At 40.5% G+C, this 16,025-nt stretch overlaps 1 protein-coding gene across 1 annotated transcript; it reads left to right on the forward strand.

Moving 5' to 3' along the window:
- The first annotated feature begins 425 nt into the window (after positions 1-425).
- Positions 426-14,953, forward strand: ptbp1a (polypyrimidine tract binding protein 1a). The gene is made up of 16 exons (XM_004540190.3): positions 426-522; positions 1,303-1,356; positions 1,608-1,638; positions 5,002-5,062; positions 5,210-5,382; positions 5,783-5,929; positions 6,193-6,366; positions 6,616-6,726; positions 6,914-7,094; positions 7,214-7,291; positions 7,459-7,616; positions 9,052-9,085; positions 10,160-10,252; positions 10,514-10,730; positions 10,959-11,036; positions 11,317-14,953. Exons 1-16 carry the CDS (start codon positions 515-517, stop codon positions 11,447-11,449), a joined length of 1,731 nt encoding a protein of 576 aa, XP_004540247.1. The 5' UTR covers positions 426-514; the 3' UTR covers positions 11,450-14,953.
- Positions 14,954-16,025: the final 1,072 nt, after the last annotated feature.

The following is a 16,025-nucleotide window of genomic DNA, read 5'->3' on the forward strand; positions in this document are numbered from 1 at the left end:
ATATATTTTAGCAGTGAAAAAGCTTGCATACTGGTGGACTGACTATTACAGAAACATAAAAATGATATTGGCAATTGACAGTACGATTAATTTAGGACACCATAAACCTTACACGTGTTAACCTAATAAAGTTGTTAACAGTGTGTTAACAGCCGTGTGTGTATGATTGTTAGGGTATACTATTAAACACTTTTTGATGAAAATGTGTACGAGTAGATTTTTACAACTAAAACACTTTTTTAGGCTGTATTTTTATCTGGGTGCAGCCAAAACAAACTCCTAACTCCTAAAAGAGTCTCTGATACGATGCACTGGAAATTTGCCGCGGCCCTGGTTTTTTCACAAAATGAAAGCCTTCTTGTCCAATCGCAGCTCAGGTCACCGCCCGTTTTCAGCTCTTGGAAGTTCCTGGACTAATCAGCGCTCGCCTCCGTGTGTTCAGCCATTTTGTAAGAAAACCAAGCAAGTCTGCCGCCCTACCTTCGCTTCAGACCTGCAGTTTTTTTCTTGTGCAATGGACGGGTAAGTGAAAAGAGCCACACTTAACACTTATATTTATAAGACAAACCGATCGCGGAGTAACTTCTTATCTTATTTCGGTTGCTTATGGACATATTGTGATGTTTGAAGTACCTTCACCGTACCGTCGAAATAGAAAAGTTAACTTCAAACAGTTTTTTTTCCATCAAAACATGCAACAGTTAGCAGGAGCGTAAGCTAGCTAGCAGCTGCTAGTCGTCGCTAGCGTTGGCTAACAGTCAATACTAATGTGAATGTTTTAATGCACTTATTTTATTTATTTAATTATCGTAAACGTTAGTAACTCTAAGCAAGACCAACTTAATTTGAGTTGTGATAGGAACATTTGCCTTTATTTAAGGAAGACAATGATAGCCTCTTGTTTGCTACGACGGACATTAGTTTTTGGCTAACGGTACCTTTGTAACTTGGTTTCACGGGAACTCGAGCGCTAGCTAAAGCAACGTGTCTCATTTCCGTGTTCATTTGTTCGCGGAGCGCCAGGGCCATGTTGAAGATGTCTGGCCTTAACATTTGATTGAATCGGGGACTTCTAAACCGAGTTATCTAATCGCAGTAGGATACACGATAGCGTATTGTTTAGTTCGAACGTGTCCTTCTCTTCTGATCGTCTGATGTCGTAAGTTTGAAGGACTTCGAAAGTAGCTCATAGACAGCTTCGCATTCGCCCCCGGCGTCTAGTTGTAATTATAGGTGTTTTTCTTTTTCAATTTTTTTTTAACTCACACAAGTTTACTTGCATCTCTTTTTAAACCGTTATAGCCGCCTAGACGCTGACTTGTACCCTCTGGGATCCGGCTACGTCCCTGAAATTGAGTAAGTAAATTTTTGTATAGTTTTGTCTTTGTGTACGACTCATTTGGGTTCCTGTTGCTCTTTATGGCTTTAAATAAGGAAGTCGTTTTCCTTTTGGGCTAACAGTGTTGTAGGATTGTGTGTGTGTGTATGTGTGTGTTTTTTGTTTTTTGTTTTTTTTTTCCGATGCAGTTGAATGTTATAACAATGACTTAAGGATAGTTCGTGGATGGTTTTCCTTATTTTCTTACTGAGAACTTTCTGTTTTGCAGCAGTGTCCATGACATATCAGCTGGCACAAAGGTAGGCAGTTTTGAGTCATCTTCCTCTTGGTTGCTTATTTCCTTTTTTATTTTACAGTATTGCACTCCTTTACTACAGCATAAGTAATGACTCCCACTTGCTGAAATTAGTATGTAGTGTTTTTAACTCCAAATATGGTCTTGTAACATATATAGTTGTGACTTTTGGTGTGTGTGTGTGTGTGTGTGTGTGTGTGTGTGTGTGTGTGAGAGAGAGAGTGAGAGAGAGAGAGAGAAATGTGTAATATTGTACAAAGGTGTGTTTTTCAGAATACAGTGACAATTTCAAAGAACTGAGCCAGCTCTGGTGGCACGTAGTGTATCACTTTGCAAGCCTCCTCCATAATACAGAATACCTTTCCAAAGCTTTTTCTCATGTGTAATGAAGTTGCAGGAGAAGACTGACTTGCTTTTTAAACATTCATGAAATAGAGCTGAATGGTCAGCACAGAGGTTACAGCAAGACGGTGGAAGGGGATTATTCAATAATTATGTTAGCATAGATTCTCAGAGGTGGGGCTTTCATGTTTTCCTGTTCTGTCTCCGTTTGCCTGTGTGGCTGTTGAAATGAAACTTCCTGTTGTTTATTTGTGTGTTCCTTAATAGTCTGTTGGTCTTATTGGAATGTGGGAAAGCTGAATTCTGCCCTGACTCTTGTTGTTGCTCAGTTGTGTTTCAATTACAGGGCTATGTAACCATCATTGCTCTAACAAAACCACAAAGTCTTATCTAATGTTAAATCCTTAGCAAGAATTGGACTTGTAAATTAGTCACTGAGCTGTTGTATTCTTGTGAAACTGAATGTTTGTGCATGCAGACTTGACAGGAAGAAACCACACCGTTTCTTCAGCATGCTGCTGGTTGTTAAAATTCCTGTTTTTGCTGTAATCCTTGGTAACATTGCCTGGAGCAGCTCAGTGTAGGTGGACTAATTGAGCTCAACCTAGATCTGTAGCCATCCTCCCGGCCAAAGGTCTTTACAGTGTTTGAACAAGCACTCTTATACACACCCCCAATACATGGGACACACCCCACCCCCTCTATTCATTTCAGTAATGCCTGTTTCTTTTCATCATGTGCACTAATACACGATTTAATGATTGCTGCTTAATAGTGAGGGTTTAACTCCAGATGAGATTGTTTCTTCTTTTTAACTACTTCTGTTTTTGGATTTAAAGTGCTGCGGTAATGATGACACTGAGTTATGGAGCCCTGCCTTGCTGGAATCTGTAATTATTCCGTCTGGGCAGAGTGTCTGGCATTCCGCGGTCACATTCCAATCTCCCCCCTCCAGCCCCCTGGCGAGGCACAGCTCCCTGCCCCCTCCAAGTGTGAAGGCTGATCACAGTGAACAAACATGCCTATACCTGTGCTTCTCTCCTTTGTACTTTTCCTGAGAGAATACACCAGCCAACCCCCTATAACCCTAAATAAGGTTGTTTGCAAAAGGCAGGGCACATACAAATAAATCACCTCAGGTTTAGTTTCCTTATAAGATGAAAATGGGGTTTGTTTGTGTTTTCTTTTTTCTTTCCCTTCCCTATGTGCTGCAGTAGAGTTGGAGAGTATGTGTCCCTTTCCCTCTTTTGCTGATGCAATGCAAACCAGGTTTAACTTGGTGAATGGGACAGAGAAATTGCTTCTGCTACATGTTAACTTTTAAAAATAGAGTTCAAAGTATTGCCGTTGTCAGTGAAAGGAAGCTGAAGTTTTGGTGTGTTTGCCAGCAGTGTGTCATCACTCTGAAGATTATTGTTATCCTGTCCACATCCTAAGCAAACAAAGGAAGTGAACACATTGATACATTTATTTGGGCTGTGTTGGACTTCAAGCAAATGCGTGGTCAGGTCTGTTTTTCTTCTATAGGCTTAGCAAGCACTCTGACACATCCTGTTTAAATGCTCAATTGTAACACAAGTCTCCATTTTGTGAGTGACTTGATGCTCCTGCTCTGCACCGTGGACTGTCTTAGCTCTGCAGTTGTTATTATTAGAATGAGGAAGAAGGAGGAGGGAGTCGACATTTAACAGTAACCTACAGTCTCCCCAGAGGAAGTTTAGCAAAACTCTGGAAGCAGACCTCATCTTGCTGCTCTTCCTGTTTGGAACCAGTCTGCTGAGTGATAAGTGTGCCGCTGCCCGCCCACAACCAGCGAGTCAGGCTGGAGCCACTTCCTTCATTTCTCATGGTTTGCATCTGCTATTGGCTGAATTATCGGGACCAATTTCTTCCCACAAATTGGAACACACCATTCTCATCTGTTCATTGTAATCAGTGTTGTCTTGTTTATTTTATTTTTTTATTTGTTGTTCTTGTTGTTGTTATTATTAATATTATTAATATTTTTAACTTTTGGATCATAAGTCTAAACAGTACCCATTACTCATTTATATTTTAGACTGATTAGTTCTGTCAGGCTGTGTAGAAGCCAGAGTATTTATACCACTGCTTGTAGTACTGTCTTACTGCAGTGTTGTTCTACTGTTTGGAGGCATGACCAAATGTTATCTCTCATAAGTTTTTGTATGCAGGCTTACCTGACCCCACCCTCTATTTAGATTCACAAGGTGAAGAATGCTAGCAAACCTGCATGACTGGTTGTTGTTAAAGTGCTTCGGGCTCTTCAACTCCCAGAGAGTCCCCCGGGCTACATATGTGTGTGCTGCTGCGTAACAATGTCCCTAGTCTCAGCCTGAACAGGACCTTCATTGTAGAGTGTTGTAGAGCTTATGCTGCTGAGCCACTTCTTGTGACTGCAATACTTCATCTCACTCAGCCACAAACACACAACCATGTGAACAGCCCTGAAACAGCACTTTTTATGTACTAGAGAGGGAGTCTGTAAAAGGCAGACAGTAGTCTAGTGTGGAGTGGAAGTGTCCCCATCTTGTCTTGCGATCCAAAGGGCTTCAGTGTGTTATCCCTGCTCCTGATGGATTATGAGAAGATGGGATGTACTCACCGACAGCTATTTGGCCAAAACCTGACTGAATATTGTCCTTCAAGCTGAAAACTACCTGTTCCAACTTAAATGTGCTATGCATAATTGTGTTTTATTGCACATTGTCTCAAAAATATGGCCTATTGTTACAGTAGCTTGAGGTTTGACAATACTGTAAAAGGCGTTTAATGGAATGGGAAGTCAGATATTCCTGCTGACATGATAGTTCGCTGGATTCCTCCTAGTGAGGAAGGTGGAGTTCTTCTCAAGTGTGTTTGCTCAGTTCTCTTTTGGTTATCAGATTACTTCCTGCTTTATCACACAATAGCTTAGTAATGTGAGAACCGTGCTCTCCACCTGCCAAGCTGTGCCTTCATTGGGTGAACGCACTGAAGTGAACCATTGTTTCCTTTCCTTCTGCAGAGGGGATCCGACGAACTCTTTTCTTCCTGCATATCCAACGGACCCTATATCATGAACTCAGGTAGGGGGTTGCCATGGAGGGGTGAATCCCCTTTTTATTGAAGTGCTTGACGTGTTTGTGTTACCATGGTTATCAATCCATTATTCAGGAAGAACCGGAGCCTCCTGTTCCCTCCCTGATTGTATCTGCTTCTGTTTTCTCTTGCAGCCAATGGCAACGACAGCAAAAAATTCAAAGGTGACGTCCGCAGTCCTGGTGTTCCATCACGTGTGGTCCATGTACGCAAGCTGCCCAACGACATAAATGAGGCTGAAGTTATTGGCCTGGGGCTGCCCTTTGGGAAGGTCACTAATCTGCTGATGCTGAAAGGGAAAAACCAGGTAGGAAAGACGGTTGCCTGTCTGCTTACCAAACTGTATGACTTGCAGTTTTGGTTGAATTATTTTTTTCCCAGGCCTGAGCCGAGGGATCAGCTTTTTATCCTTCTGTCCTGACCTAAAATTATAACAATGACCCTTTTGTTACATCCTTGTGACTTTGTTGGTAGATAGACACTGCTTGATGTTAAGATTTCCTGGAGGAATACAGCAGGTCACGAAACACCTGTTTTCTGTTTGAAGTAGTTCTATAACCAGTAATACTGTAACCATGTTAATTGTGTTATTTATAATGGTTAATAACAGATAAAAAGAATCGATAAGAATGTTAAATTTGTTGCATTAGGGTGTCACCTTTGTTGTATGTGATGGGATAAACAAAATAAGTATGTTTATGTCCCAGGCATTCTTGGAACTGAACAGCGAGGAGTGTGCACAGACGATGGTGAGCTACTACTCCTCTGTTACCCCTGTCATCAGAAACCACCCCATTTACATGCAGTACTCGACCCACAAAGAGCTCAAGACGGACAACTCCCCAAACCAAGTGGTAAGGGTTTTACAGCAGCGGCACAGATCTGTGCACTTTATATTTATTTTAATGGTTTGCATTTGAGGCTTCATCAGCTGTTTAACTTATTGCTTGATGCTGGGATTCAAGTTTTGGCTCCATACTGAAAAAATGCATATTGAATAACTTATTTACATTTGTTAAAAATATTGTTTTGTTTTACAACATTATGCTGCACACATTCACTCGGTGGTACTATCCTTTCACCACTGATGCTGAGAAGTATTTCTGTTTCTCCTTAGCGTGCCCAGGCAGCTCTGCAGGCAGTTAATGCCCTTCATGGAGGAGGAATGGGAAGTGTGGCCATTTCTGCTGATGCTGGTAGCATGGCTGGAGCAGCGGCAGCCCAAAGCCCTGTGCTCAGGGTCATAGTGGAAAACCTCTTCTATCCTGTTACCCTGGATGTACTCCACCAGGTAAAGGCAGCTACTACAGTTTTTTTTTTTGTTTTTTTTTGACTGGTCAGAGATGTTTTAAGTAACTAGTCTGGGCATGCCCCACCTTAAAAAAACAAAAAACAAAAAAAAACGTCCCTCAAATCTTAGCTGTATAGCTACTGATTTGACCACTCATTGTCTAGCACTAAAGTCTAAAGCTGTTTTGCAGTTCTTATTTATTTTAGGTGTGTTAAAATTATGACCTTTATAATCGTGTCTCTCCTGCAGATTTTCTCTAAATTTGGTACAGTGCTGAAGATCATCACTTTTACCAAGAACAACCAGTTCCAGGCTCTCATCCAGTATGCTGATGCCATGACAGCGCAGCATTCCAAGATGGTACGATTGGTTCACTTTTTTTGTCAGCATGGGACTAAGATTAGGACATTTTGAAACAAAGCAATATCATTATAGGGCAGTTAGTACACTTTGGGAACAGTCGCTCAGACGTCACTAGTTAAACTCGCCACTGTAAAAACACACCAGATATGTTATCTCAAGTTTAACAGAACGCTGTTTTCTTTAGTCTCTGGATGGACAAAACATCTACAATGCTTGCTGTACTCTGAGAATCAGCTTCTCCAAGCTTACCAGCCTCAACGTCAAGTACAACAACGACAAGAGCAGGGACTACACCCGACCAGACCTTCCAACTGCAGATTCACAGCCCTCCATTGACCACCAGGCCATGGCAGCAGCTGCGTTTGGTAAGAATGTAGTCCATTCTTTTTTGAATTAGAATTCGCAGGATTTACTTCACTGTCATTCTTTTAATTTATATTAATAAAAAAAAAAAAAATCTTACTTCTATATCTTGTTGTTATAGCTGCACCAGGTATAATCTCAGCCTCTCCCTATGGTGGCGCTCATGCCTTCCCCCCAACCTTTGCTATTCAGCAGGCAGGTCAGTACAAAAAAATATATTTCCTGCTATTCTGATTCGAATGTCTGTATTTCAGTAGTTTATTCAGATGTACATATAGCAGATAATCTTCATGATTAAATTATTTCTCAGGTTTTTATCTACGGATTGCATTGAGTTGAGAGTAATTTGTGGTTTACTGCTCTTAGGTCTCTCAGTACCCGGTATTCCTAGTGCCTTGGCGTCCCTCGGTGTGGGCCACACTGGCATGGCGGCGGCAGCAGCGGCCGCTAGCCGGCTCGGCCTGTCAGGGCTTGCTGCCGCTGGGGGCCACAATGTCTTGTTGGTCAGCAATCTGAACCCTGAGGTCAGTACACATGCTATTAAACAGCTCTACTACCTTTGCTTTTGTTTTAGTTCAGTGCTGAGCTTCATTCAACAGTTACATTGCCTTTTGTTTACACTTTGGCTTGTGGATCCACTTGATCAAATGAAACGAATGTTTTTACGCCTCATGTCTTACCACTTCACGTGATTGCACGAGGAACTACCCTTACCACTATTTTTAATTGCAAGGGGGTCATTAAGTCAAAACCTCTTCCCTTTCAGGACCTCTCTGTGTTTGACCAAACCTGCTGCGTTTCTGCCCTGCCACTTTGCTCACTGTGAATTTTAAGTTTATTCAAAAAACTAACTTCTTTTTTTTGTGTTTTCTTTAAAGAAAACTTACCATTTCATATCTTCATTTTTGTCCATTAGTTAAAATCATTCTTGAGTTGTTGGGGAGACAATATTACTTTTTTGGTCTTGTTTTAAAGCAACACATCATGTACATTATTCTCGTTAATAGTGTATAAATATACAAGTAGTCTTTAAGCTCATTACATTTACTGTAGTTAATGTAGTCAATACACTTAGTTTGGTTATTTAAGGATTCTGTTTAAGTTCTTCGAGAATTATTAAAATTGATGCTCAGAATTTTGTTTTATATCATTCTCTACGTAATCTAAACAAACATGACATTTAATTTAAAAGTACATATTGTCTCTGCCTTTTTTCCTGTATTTCATTGTTAATCTTTTTTTCTCTTCTCTTTCTCCTAGTGTTCCCATAGTGACAGTGCATTTTAATTTAGCCAGTTCTACTGTCTGAAGCACTACATTTCTTTGTGTATACTGACCTTGTTTTGTTTTTTTACTTCCTTTTCTCTCTCTCCTTTCTGTCCCCCTAATCCCTCTTTTTGTTTTTTTTTTTGTTTTTTTTAACCCCTCACTTTAAATCTTGCCAACTGACTGCACGCCCCATGACCAATTGTTCCCTCTCTCCTCCTGTCACTCCTCTGTTATTTACTACTGTAACCACCTCCTTCCATCCACCCAACCCTTTTTCCTTCCCCTTACCATTATCCCTAATTTGGAAATCCCCCACCCCCACCACCACAAATTGAAAACGCATACACTACATTGGCACCTCTTTGACACCCTGATTTTCATTTTATTTTATTTTATTTTTTTGCCATGATCTACCTCTCCATCATCTTTCTTCCCCCCCATCCTCACATTTCTCTTCATCCTCTTATGCTATTCAAATCCTTCTCCTCTCTTCATTCTCTTCGTCCCTCATGCCTCTCCTTCCTCCATGGTACTGTGGCCTTCCTGTGGACCTCGCTGCCTGTGGCCTGCGGACATGTCCCGACTCCACTCCACTGTCCTCCACTCCGCTCCGTCTCTTTTCCCCTGTCCCCTGTTCCCTCTCCCCTTTTTGGCCCCCTGCCCCGCTGCTCCCTCCTGCTGTCTCTAAAGAGCGTTACGCCACACTGCCTCTTTATTCTTTTCGGTACGTTATCATCCTTTCATCTCCTTTTTTTATTACTACTGTTACCTGGCAAGGTGGGCATGTCTTGTCTCATGTTGTTGGCTTTTATTTATTTTTAACCACTGATGGCTCATCATCAGAGTACAGGGCTATGGCGGGTGGGGGTGTCTGTTTGAGGGTTTGTATGACCTGTTTTGGTTGTTGTGGGTTTGTGTGAGAAAAGTATGGTGAGAATGCCACAAAGCTGCAGCATTTCATTTAATTTTTAAAAGCTATGATACTTGTCCATGGGCAAAAAACATTTGCACTTTTCCCATCTTCAAAGAGCAAAGCCCTTCAATGTAAATATTGCCCCGCTAAATAGAAATGTGGGAATGATTTTGTTTGGCAATGAGGCAGGAGGCCGATCTAAATTTTAAAGCATCACCATAAAGAAGAGGATAAAAGTCAAACCTTTACTGGTTCTGCACCAGCCAAATTTAGCCATAAAAAGTGGTCAAATTTCATTTTTACATGCTGATTGTTTTTCAGTGATTCTCTCTCTCTGCTGCACTAGAATGATGAAATGCTGCAGCTTTTTTTGTGATTATGGGTTGACATAATCTCAGGATTATGTCACAGTTTTATTCTCTTGCAGTTTTTCTCAGTTATTCAAATGTAGGTATGTGCATGTTTAGATTATTTCTGCATGTCTCTGTTTAGACCCTCAAGTTTGGGAAGTAATCAACTCTATCTTCACAGTAGAGCAATCAAATTGATCACTACTACTCATTTTACTAATCTTTGATTTTTGTCTTCAAATCACGATTTCTCCCCTCTTAAGGCATTTTAGCATCCATGTGTAGTTAGTTTTAAGAGGGCTTATGTAGGAATGGCTACAGGACACCCATGCAGAATTGAACGTAAAGATTCTAGAATAGCCTAACGGTAACTTCAATCACACTGTTTCCTTAGGCTTAGTGTGACTATTTATATCTGATTTGATGGTTTAAATTGTTGTTGTTGCTGTGATTGACTGTGTGGCTCCTGGTTTAGGCATGATGCGTGTAGCATTTGCTGGACTTGCATTGTGATGCTTTTCCCCTTCCTCCTTAGGTGTGTATGGCGATGTGATGAGAGTGAAGATCCTGTTCAATAAAAAGGAGAATGCTCTAATCCAGATGTCTGATGGCACACAGGCTCAACTAGGTAGCGACGCTGCAGCCCTACAAAACACAATTTTCTGTCTTTGATCTACCACTTTCATCTTTTTTTTTCTTTTTTTCCTCCTCACATTATTATACTGTGCATTGTTTGGAGCCTTTGCTTAGAAGGGTAATTCAGCTCCTCCTGTGATAGATGGCTGATTATCTGCTTATTGTTGTGGCTGTTTAGAGTTAAATTAAGTGATGGAGAATGTGCTAACAAATAGTGTGTTGAAACCATGTTTATGTGACTTATGTTTTTCAGCTATGAGCCACCTGAATGGCCAGCGTCTTCATGGCAGGGCCATGCGTGTGACGTTGTCAAAACACACAACAGTGCAGCTTCCCAGAGAAGGCCACGAGGACCAGGGCCTCACAAAGGATTTCAGCAACTCTCCACTGCACCGTTTTAAGAAGCCTGGCTCCAAAAACTACTCCAACATTTTTCCACCCTCTGCAACACTCCACCTCTCCAACATACCGTGAGTGTTAACCTTGGCGTCATTTCTGCTCTAACCCAGCAACCTTTTGCACAGTAAGCTTTTTCCTTCAGGTGTTCGTGACATTATTTCTCAGTATGTGGAGGAGGGGGTGGCTTTTATATTTAATCATGCCTTGTTGTTTTACAACTTCAGACACAGAAACCTGCAGCTTAGTAAACAAACATAAACCTACAAAGCTTTTTAACTTCTCTGCTGTTTTGCTTTCAGGCCTTCTGTGGTGGAGGATGATCTCAGGAGGCTATTTGCCAGCTCAGGAGCAACAGTCAAGGCCTTCAAGTTCTTTCAGTAAGTTTTAGTCCATTTAAACCCAATTTTCTCAAATTGTTTGTTTTTTGCGGCTGAGTTCTTCTTTCTTCAGAACACTCTACAGCAGCTCTTGGTTAAATTGCCTGCTTTAAATTAAGGTTGTAAAGTGTTGGCCTTTTTAGTCTGATAGACACATGAACTAAACCTAGTTTTGAGAGTACAACAAAGCAAATGGTGAAAAACCCACACACAAGTGCGCTGGATCTTACACTTTGAACAAATTGTTCAAATTTTTTATTTTTTTATTTTACTTTAACAGAAAAGATCGCAAGATGGCTCTGATTCAGATGGGCTCAGTCGAGGAGGCAATAGAGTCCCTCATCGAGTTCCACAACCATGATCTGGGGGAAAACCACCATCTTCGAGTGTCCTTCTCCAAGTCCACCATCTGAGTGCCTTTCCTTTCATCCTCCAAGTCTGTTGCCATCTGAATGCTACCACTCTTGAGGTTGCAATCAGTGGAAATGGCCACCATTACCTATTTATAGCTGTTTCTTTTGATGAATGTTGCCCCTTTCACAACAAATCATTCACCGTCATTAATAGGTTCAACATTGTTTATTCATTGTGATTCTCTTCTAAGCTTAAGAAAATGGGGGGGGGACAACTTAATTTTTTGTTGGTTGATGTTGTAAAGTCTTAAGTTGATGTCAAAGCTTTTTAAATTAAAGTGTAGAAAAATGACTGACAAACTGGTAGATGACTTCCGTAGAGCTATTGACTTTTCAAAGTGGGGAAAGCAGGGATGTATTAATGAGGGCTCCACTTAGATAGGTCCTATTTTTAATACAAGCTGTTTCACAGTAATCATTATTATACCTTTGCTTCCCCACTGTGACAACTCAGAATGCCTATTATTAAAAAAAACACCTATTCTTCTGTGTTATCCTTAAAAGAAAAGCTCCTGAATTTGTACACTGGCATCCTTTCATGAGTTACTAAACATTGCCCGTTTAATTTATCTGTTTATCTGACAGCATTCTGTCATTTAGACTCCTTGCTTAAACTGTAGCGTTCGTTCTCTCAAATCCACAACAATGACGGAGAGAGCCACAATACCTGCAAAAGACTTGTGTGAACAAGTACTGTCAGTAGCAATGCCAGTGAGGTGTAACCGCACTTTGGAATATTCTTTCTGCCATTGTCACTAAGAGCAGGGTGTGTTTGTTGCACAATGCTGATCATAGGACTGCACACCGCTCCTCCCACAGACACTCAGAGATCTCTCATAGATGTTTCAAATATGCAAAATGTTACTATCTACATTATTGCTGTTTAAGGCATTCTCTAGTGAGCTGTGCATCTAACAGATGTACTAGAGACATGCACAGTGATAATGCTGTGACTGCACGCGCTCGTGTGCTGAAAGTCTTACATAAGGTCCAACCTAGTAAGAGTGCTGTCACAGCTTTTGTAGGTTAAGTGGCTAGGGTGTTCATTTAGCACAAACCCGACACCTTTGGATGCTGTCAGATTATTGGAAGGGATTGCATGTCTGAAAGGGGCTTATCGCGTTGTCCTTTAAGCTTTGTTACACTTGCTAACTCTTGTAACAATGGAAACTCATGCATTCTTGCAAATGAAACAATTCATCTAAAACTTGATAAAAGCTTTATTAGGAGGTCGGGATCAAATCCAGTCTAACATTTAATAATTTTTCCCCCCACCATAAGTTTGCATATGGGGTCCTGGGAAAGAGGCAACATTCTACAATGAAACATGTTTGTATTTTCTTTTTCTTTTTAAATTGGAGGTAAAGTAGAGGCAGCTGTTGAACTGTCCTTTTAAGACCAAATCACTTAAACACCCTCCGCCACAGATGTATGCTTATGTGGATGAATTGTATCCGCACCAGACACACTTCAGCATTCCTTTTTATTACAGTAGTTGTGTTGAGATACGTGTGTGTGTGTGTGTGTGTTTGCCTTTTTGAAATGCCACTTAGAACCTGTTTGGCCAGTGAGAAACGGTTTGAGACAAAGGATTAAGTTTTGACTCGGAGACCATAAAACTTATTTCCCAGCATCCATTTTTATTTTACTGTGTGACTTTCCACCTATTTACTTCTGGGGATCCATACCACTATCAAAGGTTATTCAATAGTCCTGTTTCACAGCAGCTGTTTTATGTGAAATGGAAGTAAACACAAGTGTTACTAATGATATTAATGAAGGTTTAAGTGCAGAGCCACAGTTAATGTGATTAACAACACCCTCCTATTTCATAACAACATCACTGCTATGAAAGAGGTCTGGTTGAATGCATTCTTTCGCTGTCTTTCTCTCTACAGTCTTGTGCCTTACTTTGAATTTGTTCCAGACAGATTTGCTCTGGCTTAATTTGGTAATATATGGCTCTCAATTTTTATTTTATTTTTTTGTCCTTTGGTTTGTACCAGCATTGTTAAAATGGGGAAAAGTGGCTCATTTAATCTTCTGTTTCTTGTTTAAAAAAACAAATGTTTATCTCTGTATGCATATAGCCCCATTATATGTATCTAGAAACTATGAATGTAAGTCAGTTAGATGCTTAATATCCTTGCTAGGTGATGTAGCTCTGTTAGGTGTATTGTTGCAGGTGTAGAGCTGTATTCAGCCTTTTTGTCTTACAGTCTCCTATCACTTAGTCCTCAGGACAGTTGTTTGGAGCCTCATTTAACCACATTACGTTCATCTATATATATAAATATATGTGGACACATATATTCATTTATCTCTTTTAAATGTTAAAATTTACTTGTATCACTTCTAAGCTTAACTGATAGCTATTTGTAGTAGCTGGGTTTGATTGCTATCTCAGTGCCTTGACTCCTTAAGTTTTTAATTTAAGGCTGAAACGGGCACGGTTAGTTGATTTTGTTTACCTCTCATTCAGGTGTTTGTATCTTAGCCTGTCTACAAAGATGCCTTTATCCCATTATATTCAGGTAATCGTACCTGTGAGAGGGCAGCTCTGACTCACTTGTCAATTGATGGTAATAACAGTCTTGAATGGTGTTTGAAATCCCAGTATATCTTTTTTTTTTTTTTCCTTAAATTTATGATACCAGAATTGCAGGGTGAGAGAGTCCTCACCCAGTACCCTGTCGGTGTACACTTATGCCACAGTCAGGTGCGTTTAGTGCACTTTTTTTCTCAACAATAGATCCACCACGCTGAAGTCTTACACGTTGTCACATTCCTGTGTGCCTCAAGCACCAGTTTCCACAGCCTTGACCACTGTTGTCTTGGACCAGATACAGATGTGCTCTCTCTATTTTTGTAAGATTCTTATGCATGATTTAACAAAGCTTCATGTAGCTGCAGACGGTTATTGCTGTTAAGGACCAAAGTATGTTCTACCCCTGCTGTTTTGTAGCATTCTGATTTCTTAGGAGTTTTTTTTTTTTTTTTTGTCTCGTCTTTCACCCCCACGTTACAACAAATACGAGGCAGTTCCAAGTTCTATTCCTCAGATGCTTTGGAAAAAGTCACATTAATTTAAATTGTCTTTTGATTAACAACATATACTGTATATTGTACCCCTTTTGTTTGATTGACTTTACAAAGAGCCTACTTTGGTAGAGATTGCTTAGAATGAATACTTAATTGAACCGCAGTCCTAGCTGTGATGTTGTGTAGAAAAATTGTATGCCTTTCAATTTTGTTAAAAGCTTTTACTTTTCTCTTTTCTTTTTTTATATGGGGCCTGGGGGTGGGGGTATTGTATGAAGGGGGTTGATGGTTGTATATATTCATGTTTTTGTACCACAAAATCATTTGGAGTATATCCACATACGTTCAAAACATGTATATTTTGATAAAACAGCACAGACCTATTAAGCTCTCCTGAGCTGTAAAACAGAAAAAAAAAAAACTTTTGTAACACAAAGACATTAAACCTATATGAACACAGAAGTGTCTCTGTATGTGCCCCACTCCCCCTTGCCATTCTGATCTTGTCTCTTGCATCTTCTGCTGCCTTCAATAAATCTTTAGTTTGTTCTTTCTTTCATCTGGCCTCATTTGGTTTCTGTCTCTTCCTCGCTTTCCTTCTGTACCGGTTAACATCTTGTAACATTTTCAACATTTCTCATCCTGTTTACTGCTGGTGGGTTGTATTTTGTCCTTTACTGCGTTTCCAGCTTCATACTCATCCCATCTAAACTTGACTGACTGCTCATCTGGACTCAGCGCAATCCTGTTACAATTCCTTGATGAAACTGTGGTGAGTTAATTGGAGATGCAGTGCTGGATACTCACTATTCTCACTGATTCAGAGTAATTCTCCTGTGCTCTCGTTTGACCTTTTGAAGTTTAGCGGGTGTAACTCGGGAAGGAGGGGTGTTGCTGTGGAAACCAAGGTACTGTATCTCATAAAGTTAATGATTAAGAAAAAACTGGAGTATAGCTGCCTAGTATATCTGGCATCCATGTTTTATCAGAGGTGCCCTGGGATGTGAGGAGAGGTGAACCCCAAACCCCTGTGAGTAATTTTAGGTGTACACCTTTTTGGCCACTAGGGGGAGGTATTGTTCTCTGGTGGTGATCAAAGGTTTCTGAACAGAGGTGACTTTACCTGCCACTCACAATGTCAATAGTTAGTGGCTTAATCTCAAGTGCTTCCCATGGCTTTCTGGCATTATATCCTTTTTTTTTTTTTTCCCCTCGTCTCGCTATCCTCCTTTTTCTTCTACTACTTCCTTACAGAGCAGTGGAGAGGATTAACCTCAGCTCTTCCTTGCCTTTGGGGGGGGGACAAATGAGAATAGAACTGAGCCCAGTGGTGTGTATTTGTGGCTGAGACCTGGATTTTGTTGTATAGAGCCAGCAGCTCATCGAGTGCAATCGTAAATATAGCGAGCTCCGGCTTGGTTTGAATTTCACGCTCGTTTTTCCCGTGCCATTACATTGTGCAGAAAAGCATGCCTTGAAGGTCATATTGAAGAAAGATGTCAGTCGGAATATTTGATGAGCACAGCCAAAATGG

Source organism: Maylandia zebra, linkage group LG19 (assembly GCF_041146795.1).
Source record: "Maylandia zebra isolate NMK-2024a linkage group LG19, Mzebra_GT3a, whole genome shotgun sequence".
Classification (NCBI taxonomy): Eukaryota; Metazoa; Chordata; class Actinopteri; order Cichliformes; family Cichlidae; genus Maylandia; species Maylandia zebra.

What these genes read in the sequence shown, in the direction of transcription:
- ptbp1a (XM_004540190.3), top strand. An exon ending in ACCCTATATCATGAACTCAG is followed by an intron (nt 5,063 to 5,209) that starts GTAGGGGGTTGC and finishes TTTCTCTTGCAG; the next exon opens with CCAATGGCAACGACAGCAAA. An exon ending in ACAACTCCCCAAACCAAGTG is followed by an intron (nt 5,930 to 6,192) that starts GTAAGGGTTTTA and finishes GTTTCTCCTTAG; the next exon opens with CGTGCCCAGGCAGCTCTGCA.